At 40.2% G+C, this 27,393-nt stretch overlaps 3 protein-coding genes and 1 long non-coding RNA gene across 9 annotated transcripts; 2 read left to right on the top strand and 2 right to left on the bottom strand.

Annotated features, from left to right (window-relative positions):
- The first annotated feature begins 398 nt into the window (after nt 1-398).
- Nucleotides 399-4,331, top strand: LOC112282214 (putative lactoylglutathione lyase, chloroplastic). 6 transcript variants are annotated; one of them, XM_024519583.3, is made up of 10 exons: nt 399-641; nt 1,392-1,484; nt 1,830-2,001; nt 2,163-2,287; nt 2,540-2,604; nt 2,853-3,065; nt 3,346-3,393; nt 3,503-3,613; nt 3,752-3,892; nt 4,065-4,331. In XM_024519583.3, the coding sequence occupies exons 3-10, from the start codon at nt 1,877-1,879 to the stop codon at nt 4,104-4,106; spliced, it is 870 nt and encodes a 289-aa protein (XP_024375351.1). In that variant the 5' UTR covers nt 399-641; nt 1,392-1,484; nt 1,830-1,876; the 3' UTR covers nt 4,107-4,331. The 6 variants fall into 6 exon arrangements, with proteins under 6 accessions (XP_024375351.1, XP_024375349.1, XP_024375352.1 ...); XM_073534136.2 differs by having other exon boundaries at nt 590-734; XM_073534135.2 differs by lacking the exon at nt 399-641 and adding an exon at nt 737-1,137.
- Nucleotides 4,332-8,143: 3,812 nt separating this feature from the next.
- LOC112282180 (uncharacterized) lies at nt 8,144-9,158 on the top strand. The gene is made up of 2 exons (XR_002969800.3): nt 8,144-8,589; nt 8,725-9,158. It is a non-coding gene; the product is annotated as an uncharacterized LOC112282180 (long non-coding RNA).
- A 2,786-nt stretch (nt 9,159-11,944) lies between these two features.
- Nucleotides 11,945-20,131, bottom strand: LOC112282483 (presequence protease 1, chloroplastic/mitochondrial). The gene is made up of 19 exons (XM_024520107.3): nt 19,478-20,131; nt 18,824-18,998; nt 18,298-18,472; nt 17,862-17,994; nt 17,575-17,645; nt 17,291-17,374; nt 16,914-17,004; nt 16,196-16,716; nt 15,739-15,903; nt 15,312-15,530; nt 14,902-15,029; nt 14,410-14,599; nt 14,172-14,255; nt 13,909-14,006; nt 13,438-13,699; nt 13,115-13,277; nt 12,638-12,818; nt 12,371-12,442; nt 11,945-12,224 (listed from the first exon to the last, which is right to left on the bottom strand). The coding sequence occupies exons 1-19, from the start codon at nt 19,767-19,769 to the stop codon at nt 12,083-12,085; spliced, it is 3,246 nt and encodes a 1,081-aa protein (XP_024375875.1). The 5' UTR covers nt 19,770-20,131; the 3' UTR covers nt 11,945-12,082.
- Nucleotides 20,132-22,407: 2,276 nt separating this feature from the next.
- On the bottom strand, nt 22,408-25,069 carry LOC112282485 (uncharacterized). Its single transcript, XM_024520110.3, has 3 exons — nt 24,638-25,069; nt 23,460-23,665; nt 22,408-23,279 (listed from the first exon to the last, which is right to left on the bottom strand). The coding sequence occupies exons 1-3, from the start codon at nt 24,731-24,733 to the stop codon at nt 22,973-22,975; spliced, it is 609 nt and encodes a 202-aa protein (XP_024375878.1). The 5' UTR covers nt 24,734-25,069; the 3' UTR covers nt 22,408-22,972.
- Nucleotides 25,070-27,393: the final 2,324 nt, after the last annotated feature.

The following is a 27,393-nucleotide window of genomic DNA, read 5'->3' as shown; positions in this document are numbered from 1 at the left end:
CATGAAGATGCGCCATTTCAGTAGACTACGGGTCGTAAAAATACGTACAGGTAGCGAGACACAGCCTCACAGCTACGGCCACCACACTATCATCGCAAAAGAATGTCATGTTTTTTTCTCTCACCGCATTCATGACTGCGGATCACATGCCTCCGGACAATAAGTCTGCCACTTGTCGTGGTCGAAGCCTCCATCACGAGTGTTTGTTGGAACGGGCTGATTGAGCAAGTTCGCCTTCCCTGGCTCTGCACTGTTTGCTTTCGTGGGCATCCTACGGCCTGAGAAAAAAAGGACCAAACGGTGCTCGTGAAAGGTGGAGGAGCCTTATCGGGAGGCAGCAGCAGAGGTGGCGAATTCAAGGGATAACGAAGCGCCACATCAAAGCCAGACTGACCTGTACAGCCACCGAGTCCAGCCCCCCTACAGAAAAAAAATTCTCTGTCCGCGGTCTGAAGCACGCTTGGGGCATCTCGCTCCTTTCTCCACGGCCATGGCGATGAGGATGGCTATGGCGAAAACCCTAACTATTCCTTCCTCCAGCGTGTTCATTACTCCCCCCGCTTCTTCAGTGCCTCGTGTTTCACTTCGCCCCACGCTTGCTTGCTCCTCCTCGCTCTTCGGCCGCGCCCTTCCTCTCTCTCGTGAGTTTATAACACCTCGCCTTCTGTCCCCTTTTGTGTAACTGGTTCTGGTATCTGATCTTCATCACTTGAAAGTGTGGAATTCGCGGCGAGGTATGGTTGGCCGGACAGTATCGATTCGCAGATGGTGACTTAGAGAGTTGTTTTGCGCGTGATGATTTTAGTTTCTTCGCGGCTTTGGGTTGGAGTCACTTCAGTCGTGGTTTGTTGTCACAAGCGTGGAGTGTCGCTTTTACCCTCATGTCAGATATCGTGGGTATCGTCCTCACGGTGCTGGTCATCGGGTTCTGAATCGGCGGATTGTGCTGCGTATTGCTCTGTGAGGTCGCGCTACTGAGTGTACATTGTTTTGTGCGATAACCCTACGTGTATCTTAGTGGTTGTAGTGATGCAATTTAAGATCCGTTGCGCCAATTGATGAGCTGAAATAGTCAAGGCGATTTGCGACGATTGTGTTTTTGTTGAGTGGTGGAGTTACGATGATCCTTTGTGATTTGTACGTGTCTCGTGTTTTCTTCAATGTTCATTAAACACTTAGCTGTAACTAGAGGGCGCTCTCTATGCCCCCGAATGTCGTGAAGTGTCGTTATTGTAGCGTTGAATTATTGTAGGTCTCACGGCAAATTTGGTAGACGGTGTCTGTGACAGGAATCATACGTTGTTTTTAATCTCATTCACTTGCTTTCTGTATTGTAATGATTTTGCTGATATCTTAAGTGTGCATTTTGTGGGTTTAACTACGGATAAAAGGCGGCTCCAAATTTTGCCGTTCAAGCCTGTGTTGTGTAGTTCTTCACCAAAATTAGACCTTGTGGTAGCTTGAACTCTTGCGGACTGTTATTGGTATGATCGCAGTTTGACTCTGGAAGTATGTGGGGCCAGTGTGAGTGTGTGGCTATGGTCTCAACTTTGATTTACATTGTGTCCCCGTGTTAGTCATTGATCTTCTTGTATGAGTCCTAGCGAAACCCCGATGCGAAATACAGGCCTCAAACTCGTGGATGCTTTTTTATTTTTTTTATTTTTTATTTTTGTTGCTACTATCCATCATTGCTTAGATAAAATCATTTCTTAAAACTGAATAGATGTATGGAAACTATTACTGAAGTTAATTCTAAACTATTACTGTAAGCGACAGTATCAGGATTACCAATATGCTCCTGTGGATGGCCATCTTTTTTTTAACAGGTCTTCCTAGACCAGCCCTAGTGCGTCAAGCTAGAAGTTTAAGCATCATGGCATCTGCCGCTTCAACTGAGACAGCGACGAATGAGGAAAATATATTGGAATTCAGTAAGAAGGACAATCGCCGCATGCTACATGTTGTGTACCGGGTTGGCGATCTTGACAAAACCATCAAGTACAGTACCTACTTTTCAGTTTTCTTTCCATGGATAGGTGTGATTGGACGCTCGAAATTTACAAAGCCTACCTAGACATTTGTTTTTTATATTATGCCTGTGCAAGTTATTCAACAATGGTATTTTTTTTGGGTTTTACTCAATCTAAGTATCTGTACAGGTTTTACACAGAATGTTTGGGGATGAAACTTCTGAGGAGAAGGGATATTCCTGAAGAGAAGTATACTAATGCATTCTTGGGTTATGGGCCTGAAGATACCAATTTCGTGGTGGAGTTGACATACAGTAAGTATATCACGTTTTACATTGTGCACTCTATCCAAGAATTTCGTATCAGACATGGCGTATAGCTTCCGACATTTGCGAGTGTGTGGAATCTCTTAACATATCTAATTTCCTCCTGAAGCTTAGATTAGAAGTTTTCAAGTTTCTACGACTCATTGACATGCTCTGCAGTGAGTCTCCGCTCCAGTATAAGATTTTCCTCATCATTTTTCGGACTCTGTCACTGACTCGGTTTTATTTATCTTGGGACAGATTATGGAGTGGACAAGTACGACATCGGAACCGGTTTTGGGCATTTTGGAATTGCTGTTGAGGATGTAAGTTCTACACTTGATTACCTGAAAAACGTCTAGAGTGGTGTTATTTGTGTAATTAGTCCATCTTCATCGGCATTTTCATGATTCCTAAGCGAAGATGTCATGATATGAAACAGATTTGACAAGAATAGGTCGTCACGTAAGAATATTCAGCCCTTCAGACGGTTCGCCTTTACACTCATTCCAAATGCAGGTCGATTGTTCTCATTCATAATCTCTGATTGGAGTCCTCTTTGATGTTTTGGCAGGTCCAGAAGGTTGTTGATCTTGTCAAGGCAAAGGGTGGAAAGGTCACAAGAGAGCCTGGTCCCGTGAAGGGCGGGAAATCAATCATCGCCTTTGTTGAGGACCCTGATGGCTACAAGTTTGAGCTCATCCAGAGATCCGCAACTCCTGAGCCTTTGTGCCAGGTCATGCTTCGTGTTGGAGATCTTGATCGGGCAGTTCAGTTCTATGAGAAGGTAGAACTTTCACCATCTTGATCATTTATAGGCCCATTATATATCTGCATGTGTAAAATTTATACATTAGTGAAAAGCTAGACGAGGGCTTCGTTTTCGTCCATTGGAAAAGAGACCTCCAATGGCATCTTAACGAAAATGATAGGATGACGTGTACATTTCGTTGAATGTTTACCGAAAGCTGATGTCTGCCCACGGGAGGGTGTATCTAGTCGTGCTCATATCTTTATTTTATTGAATATGGCTCATCAGTTCAACGAAGTGGTTTGTATGTGCCTAGGCCTTTGGAATGAAGGAATTTCGCAGACGGGACAATCCTGATCAGAAGGTACAACACATCACTCTATGCGTGGCAATCACCGAAGGTTATGTTTTGTAGATTGTACTGTGCTCTCGTGGAATCTCTCTTTCTTAACACATTTGACTTGGCCTCACAGTACACGCTTGCAATGGTGGGCTATGGTGACGATGAAATGAAAACGACTGTCTTGGAATTAACATACAATTACGGTGTAACTGAATATACGAAGGGCACTGGCTATGCTCAGGTACAATCTTACTGACGATAGTTGAGGCGCCTTTACTTATCATTAATCCAGCTTAAATCTTGTGAATTAGCTGGTGCAAGATGTTGCGTTGCATTCTTTTCGATTTATCACGTTCTAACGTGTGCTTCATGGTTTCAGATCGCAGTAGGCACAGACGATGTGTACAAAACTGCAGAGGCCGTACGGACCTTTGGAGGAAAGATTACACGTGAGCCGGGTCCTCTTCCTGGTATCAACACCAAAATCACAGCTTGCCTGGATCCTGATGGCTGGAAATCGGTATGATCTTACATACCTATTTAAATATCCCCCACTCGGCGGATTTGTTAAAATTATATGTTAACACTGTTTTCCAAGTTTTTCAAGTCTATCTAATTGCAGTCTCAAAATTACCAATCCTGTTTGCAAATTCCAAATTTCATCTGTCATGAGCTATGAGTGGGTTTTCCAGGTTTTCGTGGACAATGCCGACTTTGCCAAGGAACTGGAGTAAATGATGTAGAGGCCATTTTGTCTACTCCGTAGTTTCTACTTGCCAATCATTTGCTCACACTGGAGAGAGAGAAAGAGAGATTCTGTAGTATTGCTCCAATCCCAAGCTTCCCTTCAAAGTTTGTGACCAAGAGCATAATGATTTGGCAGTATCATAAGTTCTGTGATATTATGTATATGTCATTACCTACTACGGGTTTCGAAGAAGTTTTTTGCGGAATTGCCATTTGCGAGTGCAATATTTATATGCATGGGATGTGGAATCATTTCTCCGTTGCCTGATTTGAAAGGTTTCTACCAAAACGAACGTAATCTTAGGTCCATATCATTCCTCGCTTTTATTTCAAATTTGAGCACTTTTTTCTTTTTTTTCTTTTTTTTCCTTTTTTTTTTCCTGGTAGAACATGATTATCTGGCCAGTGAGTAAATAAATATGTGCATTCGATGACTGCGCATTTGGGTAGTACGCAAATATTGAGAGGTCATACAAGAGGGTCAGAGGTCAAATATAAGGCTGTATCAACTCAAATGGATTGGACAATGTTTGAAATCGTGTAAACTGATTAAGATAACTAGTTTACGATTATCTGATAAAAGTTAATGCTTCTACGTACTAACGACGTCCCACAAATCTTTGGAACTCATTGATTTAATTTTTAATTCTATCCATCATAAACAATGACCATACAATGGCAGCAATTTGAGTGGGAGGCTCAGGCAGAAAAGTGAAGTTGAGTTAGAAAAGAGTAACGGTGTGATTGTGAATGTAGAAAGAAACCTGTGAAGTTGACGTAGTCAAAGTTTGCAGTAAAACCGTAAGAGAAAGGTACAAAAGTATGGCAACGTGCAATAGTCATTTGAGGTTCTTAAGAAAAAACTCTCGTTATTAAATTATGTTGAGTGTCATGAAATAATAACATTGAGATAATTTGTAATTAGTTATTAGTTTTCAATTTAACTTAGCTCTTATCTGTTTAGGAATAAATCTTATGTTTGGTGTCACACAAATTTGTTGAATATCTTAACTGATAGATAGATATAAATATATATATATATATATATATAACTTGACTCTTGGTGCATGTTATTGTGCAATAATGACAAACCTTATAATGTTCTTTAATCTTATAATTGCATGAAATTGGTGTCTAACATGCATGTCAATTCTTGAGTTTTTGTTAACTCTTTTATTGAATATCCCATTCAATGAATTTTAACCTGAAGTCTATTATAATCCAAATCTTAAGCAAGTTTTAACCCCATCAACACCTAGACCCTAATTAACATATATATATATATATATATATATTTATGTATATATTATAAACTTTGCTTGTAGTAAATCAACAATAAAATTTGGTCATGGCTTTTTATATTGGATTTATACAAGAGCACTTGACAATGTAAAAATATTAGCCAAAAATGTTATTGCAAAGATTAATTGTTAAACTAGTGAAGATCTATTGAAGGGGTGTTTAATATCATTACTCAAAACCATGGATACTATAACCACCATTTCACATTGAAATCATCTGACCAAGCTGATCTACTACATCATAAAAGAACATGCATTCTTTCAAACTTAGCAGTAATTTTCAAAGATTCCATGCAATTAATCCCTGCATGAATCTTTTGTGATATTACTCAACACATCAATGAAATATCCAAATACATGGCATTCATATACTACACATCAAACAACAATATTATATATACATACATATAAATGCATATATATATATATATATATATATATTTATGTATGTATTATAAAGACTTGTGTAAGAATGTTAACCATTCCTACACCCAATCTAAAGGGAACACAACCACCGCACCCCCACACAACCCTTGTGGGAAGTGCCACCATAACCATGAAACTCACATGCAAAATCACCCAACATTACAGATAAAAATGAAGCAAGGCAAAAGAAAACACACACAAATACACACACACTGGCAAAGAAACTTGGTTCATTTGCTTCATGTCAGATGTGCAAGCAGAGGACCATCTGACAAGATGTGCCATTGATGCCACACCCACCATGCTCCACAACTGGACACTGCCAGATTAAAAACAAACGTGCACCAAACCTTGTTGCCCAACAGGGGGCTACAGGTGCCATGAGAGAATGGTTACATTTAACCCTAAATAGTAGTGTGCCCTGAGATTGTGTCAGTGAAAATGCCAATTGGGTGGGAGTGCAACATAAACACCCATCAAATAGGATTGAGAATTATTGTGCCGTGAATTCTTGGGTGTGAACCTCTCTCTATCTCCACAAAATTCTTACTTACACTAGAAAGTTTCAGCATAAATTTACCATAAAAGATTTGAGTGCAATGGCTTATGACATTTTTTATATTATTCAATTTCATCTTCTGCTTTGTTTTTTTATCATAGTTGGCTAAATTTCATAATACATTTCATATGATTCTCATTCAGTTTAAGAAGCTTAATAATTTCATATTTTTTAAAATCTACTGTAAAAATATCCTAAAAGTTCTCGATGCAAATATAAAATAAATTACAATGTGTATGTGGGGTATGTGGGAAGGAGAGGTGTCCACCTGCACAGATATTTGTAATTAGTGTTTACCACACTATTTGCAAAGTGTGGAAACAAAACAATCACTACATCGAGTAACTCCCTCTGATCTTTTGTTCGGATGAAACCCAATTGTTGGATCTTTCTGTGGTTGCATATTGGATATCAATATCTACACCAATATCCAAATTGTGTGATATACACTAATTACAAACATCACTAAAGCTATTCCCCGTGTATGTGTGTGTATATGTATATAATCAAATATCATTTTTTGACAAGTAGCAATCACGAGCTAAGAGAATGACACCCAATGGGAGGAAACATGTAGTCTGCGGTGACACATGCACATTCTGTACAACAGCATCTTCTAAGTTATAAAAGCCACTGCCAGATTCCATTAATGGAACCCCATGTAGTTGCCAGCAAAGCTCTTCAACTAGAATATTAAATGCAAACGAATGCGAACAACTCCCTGTACGGCACCAGTTTGGGCTATTCAAGGCCACAGTATATTATTATTCTAAACCAAGGATGCTGAAAGCTGATAATTCACACACTCACACATACACACACACATGTGTGGTACAGATCGTGTCTTTTTTTTTTTTTTTTTTTTTTTTTTTGTTCACAGACAGCTTCATACTTCGCTGCAGAAGAAGAGTCATCACCTTTTATTTCTGATAATCAGTGTTGATGTTTTGAAAGGTGAATCATGGAAACATCATCAGGTTGTTCATGCTTATTGCTAAACCCCCATCTTGAGTTATTGGTCCATGTTTCCCCAGGACAATGAAAGGCCTTCAGTGGCATTCTTTGGCCAACATCCGCAAACCAACTATTCCCAGCTCTGCAACTCGACTTTATCATCGATGAAATGTTGGTTTTTCGCGGCTCTGCATTCACATGGCAAAATATATAATTATATATATGTATTCCTAACCAGACTGTTCCAGTTGATATGCAGATTCACACTCTCTTGTCAGGCGAGAGAGTATTGTTACTTTCTCATATAATGACTTCATGATGCTGCCACTGCTGCTGCTGCATAATGCCAGTGCAATATAAATTGCACGGTGCACACAAGTTGTTAGTTCGTTGACCGCGGAGCTTAGTCTAGCTAATGCATCCACATGTTTTCCTTGGAAACAATCGTCGAAATTCTCTAACTGGGCTTTGTTGGAAAAGAAGTAAGGATATACTGCATGGCGAGTGTTACAAAAGCAAAGCGAACAATAAGGCAGGCATTGATGGCGCACCTGCTCCATGCAGATGGGGAACTCGGATCTTATGGCCGATTGATAGTTCTTAAACCGTTGTGCTTGACATCAAGTGCCGCACTCAAGGTCCAGCTCCTTCCTCCATCACCACTCGCACATGCAAAGAAAGCAAAACCCACAGTGGGTATCTTTTGGACTGTTGCAATCCTGGTTCTCACAACTTCGCAGCTATATTAGCCCCCTCTCGCTCAGCTCCTTCTGCTAACAACCCCATTCCCTGCAGAGCCAGTCTTCACCAGTCTAGTTAGTGGCTCTTCGTTCAGTTGTGCCGATCGAACCTGTAGTTGCAGCAGCTCTGACGATGAGGAGATTCCAAACCTTGACGCTGCTTGCAGCGCTGCTGCTGCTAGTTGTTTGCAGCTGCTCAGCTGCAAGGATTCTAGAGGAGAATCATGCGGCGCCGCAGATGAAGTTTAAGAAGGGCATGATGCATCATCCCCCGGCGCCGAAGCTGTCATTGCCTCCATTGCCATCGATACCGAGCTTTGGGAAGAAGTGCCCTCCTCCTCCTGCTCCCCCTGTTGTAGAGTCTCCCCCGTATGTGTCCCCCCCCTCACCTGTGTACATGTCTCCTCCTTACTCTCCCTCTCCCGTGTACAAGTCCCCTCCTTCCCCTTACTAGACACAACAGAGCCAGTAAGTCAGTCAGCCAGCTGAGGTAATTCCTCATCTCCATGTTTCTCTGGTGTTGTTCTTATTTTATTTCCTGGTGTGAAGTTTTTACGAGTTCATGATCGTGTTGATAAGTTATTAGTGAAGATCTTGATGCAATAAATTTGCTGCTTTGTTGCAGGTATTGTTGGCTAACGGGTACATGCCAAGTTGAGGGGTTGAAGGAACTAGGTGATCGACAAAGCTGCGTTGGGAGAATTTCATTATCTGGTGGCATGAGAATTTGCTGGTAGATGGGAAAGACAGATGATCTGATTGGGGCCAGAGGTGTGATGAGTTCGTTGCATTACAAGTCACTATTTGTATTTCTGTAAGAAAGATTGATGTCATGTGAGGATTATCATTCAACAGTGTTGGATTCCACATGAAAATAAGTTTTTATTGTGTACTTTAGCATGGTTCCTAGTATTACAGTTGGTGCCGGTTAGCAGTTGTTGTGAGTGTCGATTAATGCACGTTGCTTAGAGCGGCGCATGATATAGCTTCTGGTGGCTATTCATTTATCAATGAACTCTACTCTCTCTGGCATTTGAAACAAGTGTCCTTTTTTTTTCAGTTTGTGCCGCAATTGCGACTAAGTTTGGATTGTTTCATTCTGTTTGATTCCTCAGCATTTACACATTCCTGTTGTTAACGGACTACTGAAGATTTATGATTAAGGTTGCTAGATGTTGCTGAAACTGCAGCTGTGACACTGTCCCCGGATCTAAGTTAAACAAATGTCTAGATGGGTTTTCCGTTAAGGAATCTGCACTTGAAACGAGTTGATTGCAACTGATTTTCTTAACCTGGATGTGACGATCCAATTAGGGTTCATTCTTCAATCACCGGTGGGATTAGTGATTCACAAACTCTATGACTAAGTCCGCAGAATCCCACATTTGCAATTGCTTCCAGTGCACAGTTACAACACAACGACAGCGAGAATTGAACGGGCTTGCAGTCAAACGATGCAGCTGTGCCTACTGCATTGTGTTACAATTATCAGGGCTGAAAATCAATTCTAGCACCGAACACTGAAATTTTTAGTGGACTCCTTCAAGCAAAAGCATAACTTCTAGAATTTTTAGGATTTATTATAGCGTTATTATATAGTTTAATTACTTCTTTTTATTTATTTATCTTTTTTTCCTGATTGGCTCATCTGAACAAGGTCATAGCTCCCGTTCATGTGGTCTGAGGGCCTGTTGAGAGTTGCAGGTTGTGGCTTTGTCTTTGTGTGATACGCCCAGTTGGGTTTTTTGTGTTTTTCTTAGCTTTTTTGTAAAATTTTTGGAGAGTATTGGCCAAGCAATTTCCACAAGGGAGTCGTCAGAAGTCTAGCCTTCCATTTGCAATAGTGAGAGGCTTTGATCCGGTCCTGTGGACAGCGGTTTTTCCTCATGTGATTTATTTGTCTTTTTCAGGGATTAAATGTGGTTTATCAATATTATATTTTTAATCTCTATGTGTTTGACAGTGTGTTAATCCTTTGTATACAATATATTGGTCACTCCTAATTCCAAGCTTAGATAAATTTCCAACTTATTTCAATAGTAAGTTAATTTTTTGTAATTTTTTCCCAATTGATTCATAATAAGTCCTAACAAAGAAAAATAGTTAGAAATATGACTTACTTGATAATGGTCACTCTCCTTGTTAAGTTCAATTTGGGGAAGTATCAATATTTTAATTTTGTGTTGATTTTTGTATTGGCTTTTGTCAACAAGAGTTTATTTTATATTTGAACCAAATATATCAAATAGAATATCAAAGAATTTATACAATTCATTTAATAGGACCTACTTTTGTTAAAATTGGGAGGTATGTAATAGGTGTTTGTTATTACATAGTTTCTAATATATTCTAGAATTTTTGTTGTTTATTGAGGCAATGTAGGATTTTAAATGCACTATAGATTGATTATATATATATATATATATATATATGTGTGTATGTATATTTTTAGGAATAAGATTTAACAATATAGGTATTTTCTAATCAAGTAGAATAATAATTATCTTTAAATTTCAGTTTTTGAAATCCTTCCTCTCTAATATTATTCCTTAAATACCAAATTTTATATGTCTTTTACTAGTCAAACAAATTAGAATGCAAGTAGACATCTTTAATAGCTTTTCTTTTCCATTAAAAAAGCATCAATAAACATCTTGTTGATAGATACTAAAGTCTTCGCTCTTTTGAAAATTATTAAGATTGTGTTGGTAAATTTGTAAAAATATTGGAATACTACTAAAGGCTAAAAGAAGAACTTTAAAAAGATCCAATAGTAAGTTTTAGTAAGACCTAACATGAGGCTAATATAATATGTGATTTTCTACAGTATGATACATACTTTGTTGGGAAAAAAGAACCTTGTGTTAGACTTACTATATGTATAATTATTAGCTATACTTGAATTTTCACTAATTTTTACATGTCTTCCATTTGGTGTTTAAAATTATAAAAAGATGAACATTGTTTAAAAAGGATCCTTATTTATTTATATATATATATATATATATATATAGTTTTTTAAAAATAGAAATAGGTGTACAATTAATAAAATTAATAAAAAAAAATACAAGAGTCTTTTTCATTTATAATAGTCAGTTTGAAATAAATTAATTCTCAAAGTAAATTGCAATTAAAACAGTATACACCATTTAAAATCTAATCTCAGGTAATTTAACTCCTAAATTTAATTCTGCAATGTACATATACTTCGATTAAATGTAATTTATTACTTACATTTGTGTTGCATTCATTGTAAAGAATTCATTTCGAATTGACAATTTGCACAAATCATCAAATAATACTTTAAATTCATCATATGAAAAGATATCAGTTGATGAATTAAATAGAATTTGCCAACACATTATGATCACGGTTACAGCATGTGGTTGAAAGAAGACCGTTCGACAGCATCCAGTGAGCACAACCCCCCTTCGTGGAGTCTATCCTCATCGAAAACGATCATGAATGGCTTCAGTTCAAGGTTATAGACAATGGAATAGAAGCTGATCATGCCTTTTTCTTCTGTAGATAATGTCGCGAATTAGTGGGGGATACGAAACATACCAACGTTTCTCAGCATGTGAAATTCGATTTATCTTCGAACGCATGGGCAATCGCTAGTTACGTCAGACACCAAGTTGGGTGGCTATCGAGATAGCCACAGGCCATGAATAGGACCAGATGTCACTGCATACTTTCACTTGAGGATTAGCATTAAGTAGTGTTCGCGTTTCTGCAACGCCATGTTATTTGTGAGAGTCGTCATCTGTTCTTAGCACATCAAACTTGTTTGGTTGCGTTGAGAAAGCCTCCCAATGTTGGTCAATATTACAAATTACAACTCGTTGAGGAACCAAAAATGCATCTTTCAATATATCTGTGAGCGGGACGACTCCAGACAATCAGCGAAGTAACGCAATTCACATACTCCGAACCAATCTTCCTTAAACTCCAGAAGTAAGGAAAATACTAAAAGCTTACATCTACAACACTTTCCTAACTTCCAACAGTCCAGGTCGCTCCTTGTTCGCAGCAGCAATATCATCAGCCGATGCCACAGCCACGATCACACCCTTCTCTTTCACGCTCTCCAAAGCATCCGCAAAAGCATGGAAATCTTTCACACTGCACAAAGGAAGTGATATTCAAGATTCAGAGTTTATCGGCACAGCAAACCCAATTTACATTACTCTATCCACTAATCTACGAGACTAAAATGTATAAATTTGAGGAGCTGATAAATAATAAATGAGAATGTGAGAATATTCTACCTTGTGGACAAGATCTCCTCCCGTCTTTGCTGTCGCTCCTCGTCCGTGATACCCATAATGTAGCGCATCATACTACAAGACGTGTCAAATGTTTATTAGAGACAGAAGAGGCATAAAGGAATACACCAGTTAAAATTAATATGTAATGACAGTAGCAAGCCAGATGATGACGTCGACGTGTATGACGCCGAATGCCTACACCATGAAATACAAGCTCCATAACCCTTCCAAATCTAGTAAGAACTCAGAAATCCAGACGAGACATACCTGGAGTAACCCTTGGCATCAGGCAACTGGTAAGAATCCACATCACCAATGGTACCGATGATAGCTTTAGTCAACGCATCGTTGTGCACTTCAAGCTGCCGTAGGAACTGAACTGTTGCGTCATAATTGTCCAAGGTTTTCACTAGATTTGGATCTCTGTAAGACAAGTAGGTGAAAACTCCTGCACGTGTAAAAGCAGAGCAACCTGTAAGTATCGCAGCGAATCACAAGCAATGGACACAAATGTAGCTTTGTCCAGCTGAAGCCATGTACTTCAGTGCTGACTATCAGGCTACGCCACACTACACAGGAAATCAAGATATTACAGCGGAGTCAAGAAATCTGTGACTGAGTTCATAGTTATGTATAACTCTATCGAGGCCACAAAACAAGTACAACCTCTGCGTACTGACAAGCAACTTCAGATTGAATTAAATTTCATCAACTAAGAATGAAAAATTAAAATTGATGGTATACCTGAATGACTGTCGAAGTCGCAGAACCCTCCATAAGCACCACCAACCACACGCACACGGTCCCAAAGCCATGTAGTTCCAATGACCTTCTGGATGACATATGCACTTCCATCCAGCTTGTAACCTGCATCATAAATATTACCAGCTTTGCCAACATAATTCACCTGTGATAATCACCCACCACAAGTCAGGTAAGCTTTACCGACTAGCACTTCAGGTGTAAAAATTCAAGACAGATGGTGTGATCTCGACTCTAACGTTTCTGACACATTAACTTCAACAGATCTAAAGTGGTTCCATAGACGTAGGACAGAAATAACGAACCTGAGTAGGGATAACAAGACCCTCATTTACAAGTGGGAGACGTCGGTCCCAGTTTACAATGTTTCCCCCAGTTTCAGGCATAGCATCTAAGAAAGCGGCAACATGGCTCTCTGCATTAGTAAGAGTACGTTCATCAGCAGTCAAGTTAACAATGGTCCCCTTCCTAGAGAGCAGCTCATTTCGGATTTCGTTCAAGGATTCGGCAACAGAAGGCCAATCCTCATCCACCCTCTTCTCCAGATCTCGCAAGTACTCCAAGTAGCTGCCACGAAGGAGGCGAAGTACGAAGTAAGCATCAGACTTACAGGTGACAGTACAATTCACATTACAAGAAATCCAGAGAGTTACACGTTAAGTCACAGGCGACATGTCTAGGAACACACATAACTGGAATCACGCAACCGAGAACAAGAGCTGAGGAATTCCTGGCAATTTGAAGAAAAGAAAATAACTGAGAAATTCGACTGATACCTCAGCCCTCCCATCTGCTCGCTGATCCATCCTGCAGTGTTTAGCTTGCCGTCCAGACGAGCGGCAGCAACACTGTGGCCGCCACCGCTTACCCGACCCTACGCAAGATAACATCGGGCATTAGATTCATGGATACAACAACCATAAAGAATGAAATAACATACCAAATCAGGTAAACAAATTGGTAAATATTACTACGTAAGGTCAGATTGGAATCTAAACTAGCAGATTCATAAATGAGTGAAATCAAAATGAAGTAGTACCTCCATTCTAGACTTGCTCTGCAAGACAAACTGCTTGAAGCGACCTTGATCGTTGAACCTGACATCCTGAAGCACCTTTCGCATCTGCATTCACCGTAAAGCGTACTCTATGTCACACATGCCTTTAGTGGAACCTTTACGATCGAACACCGCAAATAGGGTGCAAAAATAACTAAGTCCATATTAAACCGGGTCAAATGAAGTGCTTGAAACAGCAATTATGAGCTTAAGCACTTACCAAGTCAAAAAGATCTGCAGTTTGACCAGCCATTGCCTTTCCTTTAATAAAAATGTGGCTAGAAGGTTCTGTTCTTCCCCTAACTGCTGAGGTAGAAGGGTAGACTGAAATACCACCGGTTTTTCGTCCAATCAACTGACTCAGCTGGACAAAATCAAGATCCGCAGTGCCCATCTCTAATAGTGATTGACTGCAATCCAACACGCAGACGAGATATGAGATCAAAGAACCTATCACGAAATAATTATCTCCACCTCCGTTTCTGAATAAACTTTGGTGAATACCACATTCGACAAAATTTAAGCAGGTTATGCCACCAACAGCGACGTAAACTTACAATAGTGGTGCAATCCGTAATTCTATATGCAGGTGTATAAGACACATGAGAGTAAACTCCTTGAAGGAAATACTAAAGCAATGTACAAATAATTATTTAATGACATGATTGTATCGACATAAAATACAAGCACAGCATGAAGGAGAAAACCATACCAAAAGAGAGGTACGAGCGGAAGGAGATCAGGTCTAACAGCACGCATGTCAAAAGCTACTTCAGCATACAATACATCATTTGTGAACAGATCATGACGAAGCACTGTACTTCCCTTCAACGATCCAACCTGTAATAGTAACAGCGATTTAGCTTTTAACCGTTTTGTTACAATCACATAAAAGCATATGAGCTTACCAATAAACTTGAGAGTAAAGCCAAAGAGCTCATGGTGTGAGCGATGTTTGCAAAACAGGAAGGATAAATAAACAAAGAGCAATCGCATGCAAGCGTTCACACACACACCAACCACACAGGATCTAATGAAACAAAATAAAATGAAATAATTAATTTTGAGGGCTGATCAGCATGGTATTGAAGTAGCGCAAGAGATCAAAGTCACATCATTCACCTCAATAGGGACTGTAGCAGACTTCTTCGGAATATCAGACAAAGCGAGGCTGGGTACTGCCTTCAATGCTTCCGGAGGATCCGGTGTCTCTTGCTTCAATCTCAGTTCCTCTGTGGCTCGAGTCAACTCAGCCAGATCTTCCTGTGTCATGCTTGCTTTGACCTTGGCCAGTCTCTCTGCTTCTTGCATTTCATCGATCTTTCCTTTCTCAGCATCTGGCTGTTGTAGGATCACACCAAACTTAATTAGAGGACAAATTACATGAACATGAAACGTAGGATTGAACACATCAAAAGATTATGCATCAAGAGCTATGCAATCGCAATGATTCGAATTGTATAACAGTAGAATTCACGTGTTTTAACTGACATGATCAGCGTCTATCAAGGGATGCAACTGCACCAATGGTATGAGGCAACACACTTACGTGAAGTTCAACTGTAACACGGTGAGGGTTGTCAATGATATAATTCTGGATGAGAGGTGAGAATACACCCTTAACACCCTCTGATTGAAGTCTCTGCTTGAAGTGCTCCAATGGCTTGGCGAAGCGGAGGGGCTCGAAGGGGTCAAGTCCATATAACCATTTACCCTATGTTCATTACCACATACATAATCATTCCACTGCAGTGATTTAGTCACTATCACATCTACGACTGAAGGCATAGGAACCCGATTACTATTGTTGAATAGTCGAACAAAACCCAAGAACTTAGACACAGCTACATACAACGGAAATGAACCATATCACCATAAAGTGCATTTTAAGTTGAGAAGCCAGCCACTATCTTTGACGATCTAACTTGAGTAGGAGCAGCTCGCACATGTAACAACAACTACACCAGCTTCAAAGAAAATGTGCTGCGTTGAGACTCTGTGCGTACCATTGACCGAAGCATCAATGAAAGACCTCGAGGGAAAGAACCGGTATTGTTTTCCCGCAACGAAAATTCAATTGTGTTCATTGAAGCCTCTACTGCATCGGCAGAGAAACCCTCTTCAGAAAGGCGCTTCAGTGTTGAAAACACTAGTTCCTCGACCTTGGGGATATCCTCTTCCGCCACACCTTTAAGGCCAATGCTGAACTGAGGTTGACGAAGTTCGTCTTCAATACCACCGCCAATAATTGATTCACCTAACCCACTTTCCATCAGAGCCTTCCGAAGAGGGGAACCAGGAGTCCCGAGCATCAAATGGTCCAAAAATCCAAGAGCAAGCTCGGTCTCGGGATCCAGGACAGTGTCGGACAACACCCAATTTATTGCAACCATATGTTTCCTTGCATTCTCGGCTCCATCTCCTACAGCATACTTTTCCACTACCCTCTTCGGCTCCTTGAATAACGGTTGAACCTTCACCTCGGATTCCTTGGCAGCGGCGTTGTTATCGAATTCATCCAAGTACGCTGCAAGTACAAAGCACAGCACAACATGATGAACTCCTCCGGCAACGTTAATTTTCCTTCAAGCCTCCAAAATAAAGTTCTGCGGGTGTAACAGAACAATAAAATCCCACTCTTGCAACACAGTGTTGGTACATACCATAGTCTCATGCTTCACGTGTAATAATGTTTGTGGCAAGAGGATCTCGTAATGAACATACCGCTAATAATTCGCAAACGCTGGTTGGGATCGTCGTCTCCATAGAACCACACTCGTGCGTTGCTAGGGTGGTAGAATTTAGAGTGAAATTCCTGTCAATTAAAAAATATTCAAGATCCTGATCCATAATTTCGCGTGTCCAATAAAACCAAAAAAAAAAGACAGCAAGAAGAATCGCGCCCCACATTACCATATTTCTACAAAGTGAACGGACAAATGATGTGTGATATGCTTCTCAAGCATAACTCTAGCAAGGTCACATAAAGAGCTTCCTGAGATCATAATACAAACGCAGTATCATACTCAGAGAGTGCGCGCAAATGATAACTTCAGGTGGCATCATCAATCTCAAAAAAGAGAAAAGGAGAAACTGGGCACCTTAAACTGTTCAAAAGTCAAATCAGGGATAACAGTTGGATCACCACCACTGTCTACACCGTAAGTATTGTCAGGAAACGAGGCCTGGAAACATAACAATCCGTAAATCAGACCGTGACCACCGGTGTAACTCATGCACACATAGATACACATAGATGTTTATTTTAAGCACAATAGTACCTTCTGCTACAAGTACAAGACTTACAAATGAAAGAAAGCTCATAATGTGGGCAGATTATACCAGCCACATGATAACCTGTTTCAAGCCCAAAAAATTAACGTACCTGCTGAGATACACGACCTAGAACGTTGTCTGGTTGGGAGTACACGCCCTTCATTTCATTGAACACCACACCTGCAACGTACATTCACAATCGAGATTTTTAGAATTATCAAAGAGAAATGTGCATGCACAATCGTGTGTAAGACATTCAACTATGCACCAAACTAACAGGAGGAATTATCAATGTTAACCTCTTCTGAAAAAAATCCAGGAAGTGTCCAAAGTTTGGGATTAAATAGAACCTATTACACCTTGCAATCACTCAGAACAAGTGCTAGAACATCTTACCCTTAAAGGTGATGTCTTCTGCGGGGTCATTCAACTCATAATGCCAGCCCTCTTGTTGGAAGGTATGAATGTCGTTCACACAACGAGGATAGAAGACAGCATCCAAGTAAACATCTACCAGATTGTAGAAGTCCTGCACGTTCCCAACGAATATCTCATAAGGAATGGCATTATACGGCGATACAAGATGTGCATAATAAGAGCTATAGGAGTGTGTAAGTTCAATGTAAAAAGAATCATGTTTGCAATCAAAAAAAAGGTCGCAGTTCACTTGCAGAATACTCAACAACTGGAAAATGCGTTTCCAAGTAAAATTTCTAACTATGCACAAGTTTTTTTCTAATTTCTTAACTGTTTCATTTCAAAGATACATAAAAAAATTGCCCGAGCAATTCTGCATACAGCTCCGGCATCGTGACATTGAAAAAGTGAGTACCTGAAGGTTGGTAGACGCTACTGGATAGCAAGTACGGTCAGGATATGTGAATGCATTCAAAAATGTCTGCAAACTACCCTTCAGGAGCTCCACGAATGGTTCCTTCAGAGGATACTTTCTTGACCCACATAACACACTGTGTTCCAAAATGTGAGGAATTCCTGTAGAATCAGTTCTGCAAAAAAATAAATAAATAAATAAATAAATAAAAATCACTACACTTGTTAACTAACCATACATACAGTCTTCAGTATATTCATTAAGAATATTCCCTACGTTAAACCAGCTCCTAGCAGGCACCTGCCGTTCTTCTAATCCTAATTGGAATCCAATGAAAGCCTCTGTTTACTGACAGAGAAACAAAGGGACAACAGATACAAGCACATATCACCTCACGGATTTCATTGAACTATTTTATGTATATTTGGCACGAGTGATTAAAAAGTTGACAGCAACAATTTCACTGCCCATGTGAAGATTAAGGATTAATCCTCAAGATTGTAACACACCCTCTGCAAGAACTTACGGAGGAGTGCGGAAAACGATGCCAAAAACTTTGTTCTCGTCATCGTTAACTACGGACATAATTTCAGCTCCAGTCTTCTTATGCCTATACAAAGTTGCAGTAGACTTATATTCGTCAACGAATTGCTCCTGTACTTCCTCAAATCCAAGCTCCTTCACCAACTCCGAGTCGGCACCTACACAAATTGATCCCGTAAGTCAAGAGTAAACTCGATATTATCTCGTCAAGCGGAAATTGTCACATTTCGGTACTTTCAAATTAATTGCAACTCGATAAGGTCTTGGCGGTGTTAATCAGTTAATTAGAGCCGGTGCATTCCATGTTGCATATGCGATAGACTATAGGAATAGTTTGTAGACTATCTCCTGTGAATGTAATCCTACTAATCACATTGGAGACTATTGAGTTCAAGTTAACTGAAGAGTCAGTCAGTTATCCAACAGCGATAGCAGATTATAGTCATTTTCATTGCCACGGATATCAAATAGTGTTCAGAACATCCTTTGTTTAAATTTATACTTAGGTCGTCATGATAGACAATTCAACGTACTTCACATATATCTCAGTACGGCAAGCCCATGGAGAATTCCTGCGGAATTTCGCACGTTCATAAGGTACAGAATATGAACTCGGTCATGGAAAAATTGTACATACCAGTCTTGGCAGGGGAAGGGGCAACAACAGCAACAGGACTCAACGAGAGCTCCCTCCGCACCGTCATTGAAGGAGGATTCCATCGCTGAGCAGAAATAGAACCAGCTCTCAAGCCAGTCCCCCGGAAAAATATCTTCGAATTAATGGTCCTATGCCCAGCAAATGAGCTCGAGCCGAGTCTTCTCACGGGGGCGAAGGAGACACGGGGTCGCACAACACCTCGCAACATCCATCCTCTAGCATTGCTCGCAACACACAGTGGTGTCACCCGCAGGGCGGCCTGCGCATGCATCTTATCCAATCCCTAAACCCTGCTAGACACCTCCAAGAAACCGCACTACAATCTACTCTTCAACCCTTGCGATAAATTACAACTGTCCAAACTCTCCACAACCTAAAACGTCAGAATAACCACTACAATCCTCGTAAACCAGCTCTTCGACTGAAACAGCAGACTAACCTATATATGACATCCTGCGGCGCGTGGAATTAAACATGTCGAAACTCCACGAATGCGTGGAGATGAAATAAAGGGCCAAATATCCTGTGACGTCGAACGTAGCAGCGGTGGGACAAGGAACGACACGCAATGATTTGTGTGGACAGGCTCTAAAGCACAACCGCAACCAAATACACCACCACTACCGTGCCGGAGAAGCTCCAGAAGAACACGCCATGAGGCCGCAACCAAATGTATGGGAATGAGGGTTCGGTGGATGGACAGAAAGAAGGATGACCGCCATTGAAGCGGCCACGAGTGCCCCGAAACGTCTGCTCCAGATTTCTTTATCCTCCTCCGAAGAGATCGTCTCCGTGACCTCCATGAAGATATTTTTTTCCTACAATTGTGTGGCTACCGCGGAGTTAAATTCGACGTCGAAATCATGGTGGGACGGCAATCGCATTCCTGAGTTGAGTGACGATTAACAACTGTCAAAGTCCGTCGGGTTTTTGTTCGTGGATACTTGGATTTTCGTAGCGTATTTCGGCGATGGAATTGCAGCAGCTGAGCTCCTTGGGAGCGACTTCGTGTGCCCGATCGTTGTGGAGCAACGGTGCTCAAGCCGCGCCAGGCTTGAACGGTACGAGGGCGTCGCAGCGAGTGTTGAGGGTCATTGCTGAAGTGGAGGAGCAAGCTGCTACTTCTGACAAGCCGACCAGGAGTAAAGGATGGTTTTACGATAAGTTCGTCGCGGAACAGACGATGGAGGCGAAATTGTCCAAGTTTCAAAACGACGTTAAGGCGAGAAATGGCTATGTAGGATCCTGGTTTGAAGATTCATTTAAGTATACAGCGTGGGTTCAGGTGCACAGAGTGCTGACGGAGAGGGGTCTTCAGGACGTGGATTGCCAGGAAGCTTATAACCGCATCAAGTCTGCGAAGGCTATTGCCATAGACGTTCGAGAAGCTGACGATTATGCGAATGCGCACGCCGAAGGTGCAAAATCCGCGCCTCTTTTTAGACTGATTCAGGGGAATGACATGAAGTCCAATATGCGTCGGCTTGGGTATGCATTGCTTACTGATTTCAAGGGCACAGAGAGGAATCCGGACTTCGTCGCGGCCGCCACTGAGGCCGTGGGAGGCGATAAGACGAAGCAGGTGATTGTGTACTGTTCTATCGGCGGTACTTTGCAGACCTTCGTAGAGCGCAAGGGTCCGAAAGCCAAGAAGTATAATGATCCGGAGAGGCTTTTCGGGCGCCAGTCCCGGTCTCTCAAAGCCATTTACGAGCTGCAGGAGGCTGGTTTCACAAATGTCGTGCACATGAAGGAAGGCTTGAATCAGTGGAGGCATTTGGATCTCCCTCTTGAAGCTATGGAATAATTCCTAAACCAACGCAGATTTGCAGAACAGTTGTGTGAGAGGTTGTTGACAGACTTCTCCAACAGTACCGTAAGCTGTGTCGGAAGGAGGTGAGTATCATGTAGCCTAAGATCAGTGCCAGGAATTTTTTTTATTCGCGATTTGTCGTCGAAATTGACGACATGACATGATTCCCCGTTTGGCTCTCGTAAATATGGAGCAACATGTATTCTAGTCAAGTGCTTCAGTGGCAGATGAAGATTAGGTGTTAGATTGGCTTGGATTCAGTAAGGAGTTTGGCAGACAAATTGTCAACGTATTACGAGCCTGTCTTCGTATTGTACATCTGCAGATTGCAAATTGGATTGCAAAATTTTGGACAATTGTGTGCATCGCATTGATTGCAACAACACGCCCAGCATTCTTCAATTCAACTTCGTTCCGAACCATAGTTTGGAAACGCCAGCTGAATGTCCTGTAAGAAAACTTTTCAACCAAAAAATTGTGTGAAAGATGCTGTCCAGCATGATTAATTGATTACGACATGTGGACTTATATTTGCATCAGAGGAAGAAAGAAATTGAACATTGTTGTCCACATTTCCAACATTTTGGTCATCTTCAATCACAGAGCAAATAGTGAAAGAGCAAATAACCTTTTCCATCATTAGCAATTGGACATGATCGAGTAACCACCTTGAACGAAAGAGGACATTCCGCAACAATTTTAAGATTATTAACAGGCGTTTATCGACAGTAGACAGAGGAAAACAAACCAATAATAGACATTTCCATTGAACCCTAGTAATTTGCATCATGCATCGATAAACCCACAAAATCAAAATGAAACGACGAGAGCAACATCAATCGCACTGTGTGATGTATAGTTACACCGTAATGAATTATAGCCGTAAGATACCTCTGCCAGTGGTAGAATAAAATAACCTGGTGCATGAAGTAAACGTATGCGAAGGAACAGAATCAATTTATTTCTCAACACCCAGTTAAACTCGCCAAAAAAGCATTGCAACACAAAATAGGATTCTAAATTTGCCTCTTGAGCTTCCTGAATGGGACGTGTCCAACATGTACTACTGCATGCATTTTACATAACCCCAACAATCTAACCAAGCACATCTCACTGATGTGTGCGCATTTTCAGTTTATTAAAGTTAGAGGATAAGATGAACAAAATCCTGGCACACAGAAGGTGTGCTAATCCCATGCCGTGTGCTGAAACCGATCCAAACTACAGCCTCATGTACCATTAAGTCACAATGTTTTCACAACGAGAACTTTGCAAATCTACAACTAGAATGTCAAGAAAAATGCATTGCCCGGTCATTTCAAAACGAAAGTCAGCGTCTGTCTCTACAGCTTTTTCCTGGAATGAGCTTGAAGATGGAGAACCCTAATGCTATTTTCTTGCAACATGAGGTCTGATAAGTCTACGCACTTCCCCTCGCAAGATTATGCGGTGTTTAAAATCCTGCATATGCTTCAGACACTTTTCCAAGGGGATGCAAACCTCTTCCTCTAACAGGCAACCTGCCAGACTAAATCGAAGTCTGACACCTTTCATATTACGAGAGAGAATCCATTGGAACAACAGACGATCTGGTCAGAAGGCGTTTCAGCACAGTTGTTGCTGTACTTGCGGGAAAAATGGTCGGATGTCCCGTTCTGAACCTAAAGCCTTTCAAAACCCGTCATTCCAATACCCCCACCTTCATGCGCACTGTAACCTTCATCTGCTCGGTATGAGTTCCATTGCTGGTCCTTGTTCTCAGAACTAACTTGCACGACGTAGTATGCAATATTGAAAACCATGGCAAAAAATGTGAAAACCGCCCCTACAGCAAAGATAGCCTTCTTCGTTTGCGCGCAGTGAGCCTCATCTTGAGTCGTGACTCCCACATCTATTTGCCCTTCAGTTCGAATATTATTCACAACTGCACCGGTGAGTAGAAATATCTCCGCAATGGTGAAAGTGATCCTGCAACGATCAAGTCCACGTCATATGTATGTCCACAAACTGCAAAATCCCAGAAAAATGTCCAGACGGTAAACTAGAAGATTCGGACAGTTCAGGACTTCAAAGAAAACTTGTTCATCCCTCACAACGTAACACCCAAATGTCTGCCTCACTTTCCCAAAAGCCTGGACAATAACTTACCAGGAGGATACAAGGAGCAAAATTGCACAAATTCGCCCACAACCCTGCTTGGAATTAGTTTTTCCACAACAGGAGCAACCCGTCACGATGGTGACAAACACCTGAGCAAAGAGAAGAAAAACAAAAGCTGTTGCGGCTAACCCGGTTGAAGTGTCTTTCGTATACCCACAGGTAAGGTAACCTGGTTCAGCATACGTCGGTGCGGCCTGTAGGAAGAAGAAAAAACATTGAGGATCAGGAAATGCAATCTCATCGTACACCAGAAGATGCAGTCACATTGCAGTCTTGTAATCCCCTCTCAAGGAAGGCCATTATTGTTAACACACAAAAATAACACTTGCCAATCCTACGTTCCTCGCTCACACACCACTAGCTTACGTGCAGTTGGTACCTAGAGGACGCGCTGGTATTTCTTGATACTCTTCTTCTAAACGATTTGTAGGAAAACAACAGCCCGTCAGTGGACGACGAGCAGGCCCCTAAAATACTTAGTCCGATTATATGAGAACGATGCAACCCGCAAATCATTGCTGATTCGTTACCCATAATGAAGGGGTCACTATGAAGTCAAAACTCTCCATGCAGAACTCCTACCTACTTTGAAGCCCACCCTGTCAGAGCCGGTTGGAACTAAAAAACATAATTCGACAACCTAAAGCCCACTTCCCAGTGCCCTGTAAAGACCATCAAAACTTTCTACAGTCAAATTTTACGCAAAATAACGTGTGGTCTCGTAATGCCATTCCCACCCATTAGACAATGCTGTTCCCGGAATGCTTATCCAGCATTAGGGTGCCGATGGAGCGACAGAATAAGGTCTTCAGATGTGCAGATCAAGATTTAGAAGAGTGAAAGTGTGCGACCTTTACACATCTTACGCGACCACGGCCAGAGGGTGTAGTATCCGACACTAATACCAGAGGTTGATCACTACCGTTTCTAGTTTCACCTCTCCATGATGGACAGATTTTACACACGCTTCTACACTCTCTACAAGGGAAAGACGGCGGTACATCATGCATCAACTTAGAATGCAAGGCACGTGCCTGCCACTAACCTGGAAATATCAAACGGAGTAAAACAAACTCAACAATCTCCAAGGTTCACTCGAAAAGATGACACAATGCCAGCAAAAACGAGCTCAAAATCGGGGCGCAAGGGTGCAGAGATCGACAGACCTTGCTCCGCTTGGACATCGCGGCCACGGCCAGAATAAAGGCTAAAATGTCGCAGAATAACACACCACCCAACACGGGCCATGACAATCGAGCCATGGAGCTCGAACAACAACTAAGTCCCTTTCCTCCCGGTTCCTAAAACCTCCAAAAGCAGCTGTCCCTCGAGCTCTCTCCAAACACCCCAATTCCTCGTCGAAGCACACAAAAACCGCGGAAATTCACACAAACCCAGAGGAAAAATAAAAGGAAATAAAAAACAAAACAAAACACCGTAAGCCTCTCGCAAGAAGCAGGAAATGCAGACAACAAATTAGACCCACAAAGTCCAGCACAGCTAACACAATGGCGCCGCAATCAATCATTCATGGGCATCGACAGTGGAGGAATTCGAGAGCGAGATCGAGTCCTCAACCACCCAACTGTCATCGCCTCTCTCTCTCTAATTACCTACCCCGCACCCCCCCTCCGAGGTGGACCCCTTCCCCCGACTTCATCCATCCATCGAGGAGGGCCGCGTTTCTTTATTCATCCATGACGACGACGATGCGTAGTTACTGTTCATCCGTCCGAGACGCATCACCGCTACACCGTAGATTTTTCCACTGTGATTGACCAGCGCTTAGTTTCATCTATCCGTTCTTGATGGATGAATCACGCCATTGACCCTCATCCACGAGATCTCGATTCGGACCTTGGAATGTCCTGGTAAGGAGCGGATTTGACGAATTTGTAGATGCGGTCAAATTCCTCCATTATTGTAGATCGGCGGGACTGTTTTAGTAAGGGCGCCACTCATACGTTGGGCTTTGAAAAGTCACTCAATAATGCCGTTCTTAAGCTTTTGGGAGGGCTTTAAATACGGGAAACATCCGTGTATCTTCGTATTTAGTACATTTTGTGGTAGCATGTTCGATTCTTGTGAGTAACGGGTGGCCCTTAGATGTTAATTCTCTAAATTTGGGACTAAGAATTAGGCTTTCAAGCACGATATTGCTAACATAATACCAGCTTTCTCTCTTTTCTTTTCTTTTTTTTAATTTTCTTTTGTTTGTTTGTGTTTGTTACAATAACAAATTACAAGATTACAAGATAAAAGCAACATTTTGGTCACATTTTTAATTTAAATATTGATGTGGTTTGGTTGAATGTTAAATGTTGAAAGCATTGCCAACATCACTTACGCTTTGTTTTGGTGATAAATATTCATAGTGTTCAATTGTCAAAGACACAAATTTTAACAAAACTTTAAAGAAGAAATATATTCATATAACACTCAAAAAAAGAAAGTAGACAAATGAAAGATATATATAAGACAAAAACTATAATGGCTATTGCCAAATATGAAGAGATTGGAGATTCTTGAGCTAAGGCAAAAACACAAGAAACACCTCAATAATAGTGACAAAGGATTTACTATTACTTCTACATATATTATCTAACTAAAGAGCTACTTAGTAAATTCCTACAAGTCATCCAATATGTGCAACATGTTACCAACTTGTTGGCCTAGTTTTCAACCTACTTATCAACTACAAACACTTGTAAAGTCAAATTTGTGTCTACAAAGCTTCTAAGAAGTTTTTCCACATAATATTGTCAAATCTACTTACTATTTCTTCTATCTAATTTTTCTTATTATCTTAATTATTAATGCTAATGTTAACATCCATAACATCAATTCAATGCAAAAATTATATATTTTTTTTATTTTTTATTGGATGTGAAGATTGAATATTTATATAGTACTAAATCAAATCAAAGAATATATATATATATATATATATATATTGAAAATAATACAAAGTTTTAGAATGATTGTACAACAATATGAAAATCTAAGAACTTATAAAATAAAGGTAATCTTAAAAAGACATCAACAAGATTAAAAACAATGGTTTCAGTTGTTACTAATTGTAATAATGAAATTTTTAGTGTTATTATTATATAAAAGAGAATATGAGGTATATTACAAACATCTTTTTGGAAGTTTATTCATGCTATTAAAAACATTATATAGAGGGAAAAAAAAATAACATTGATTTAGATCATCTATCTAAATCTAAAACCTTTATTTTTTGACAAGTGCTAATTTTATATCTTTTCTTTTTTCTTTAATTATAATTAATCAATTCATTTGACCATTGACAATAACCCAAGTTATCCAAAAATAACCAACAAATAAATTGACCATTGTTAAGAATCTATTTGATGTCCATCAAATATGATTATTAAATATATAAATATTATGATATCAATATCCATCACTAACACAAAGGCTTAAGTACTAGATCTATAACCTATTGAGCCATGATTATTTCATATAAAATTCTAAAGGTAACTTGTTTAACATTGAGCATGTCAAATTTATTTGAATACCATATTATAGGATGCAAAAATTAACCTTGTGAATTTAAGTTTATTCAAATTTGATTCATTCAAGGGTGAACAAATAAATAGATAAATTTCAATTGGTTTTTAGATTATTGAAAAAACCTTAAATGTGATAATCAAAGATTTCAAGTCACTTCAAGTTGTATGTAACAATTGTTTATTACTTGACCTTTATATAAACTGTATGTGTTTTTTGATTTTTTATAAGAATGTGATTTTATTTTAATTTAGAAAAAATAAAATTCCATCGTGATGATATCAAAACAACATTGAATAGTGCTTAAAACCTTATTAAATGTAAAATATAAAAAATACTTACATCACATGTTCAGTTATTATTGAAATGCATTTAAAAAAGACAAAAA

The sequence above is a fragment of the Physcomitrium patens genome, chromosome 5, assembly GCF_059467195.1.
Source record: "Physcomitrium patens ecotype Gransden chromosome 5, ASM5946719v1, whole genome shotgun sequence".
NCBI lineage: Eukaryota > Viridiplantae > Streptophyta > Bryopsida > Funariales > Funariaceae > Physcomitrium > Physcomitrium patens.
The sequence above is the reverse complement of the archived record's forward strand: the minus strand, read 5'-3'. Positions and strand labels throughout refer to the sequence as shown.

Bases quoted from the DNA above. Each gene is read 5' to 3' on its own strand.
- LOC112282214 (XM_024519581.3), top strand. From the start codon at position 491: ATGGCGATGAGGATGGCTATGGCGAAAACCCTAACTATTCCTTCCTCC. The intron at 642-1,829 runs GTGAGTTTATAA...TTTTTTTAACAG, and splicing joins CCGCGCCCTTCCTCTCTCTC to GTCTTCCTAGACCAGCCCTA. The intron at 3,614-3,751 runs GTACAATCTTAC...TCATGGTTTCAG, and splicing joins AGGGCACTGGCTATGCTCAG to ATCGCAGTAGGCACAGACGA.
- LOC112282483 (XM_024520107.3), bottom strand. From the start codon at position 19,769: ATGCATGCGCAGGCCGCCCTGCGGGTGACACCACTGTGTGTTGCGAGC. The intron at 15,904-16,195 runs GTACGCACAGAG...TAATGAACATAG, and splicing joins CATTGATGCTTCGGTCAATG to GGTAAATGGTTATATGGACT. The intron at 13,700-13,908 runs GTATCAGTCGAA...CCTTCGTGGCAG, and splicing joins GAGCAGATGGGAGGGCTGAG to CTACTTGGAGTACTTGCGAG.
- LOC112282485 (XM_024520110.3), bottom strand. From the start codon at position 24,733: ATGGCTCGATTGTCATGGCCCGTGTTGGGTGGTGTGTTATTCTGCGAC. The intron at 23,666-24,637 runs GTCTGTCGATCT...TTCTTCCTACAG, and splicing joins CGATGTCCAAGCGGAGCAAG to GCCGCACCGACGTATGCTGA. The intron at 23,280-23,459 runs GTAAGTTATTGT...TGATCGTTGCAG, and splicing joins TTGCTCCTTGTATCCTCCTG to GATCACTTTCACCATTGCGG.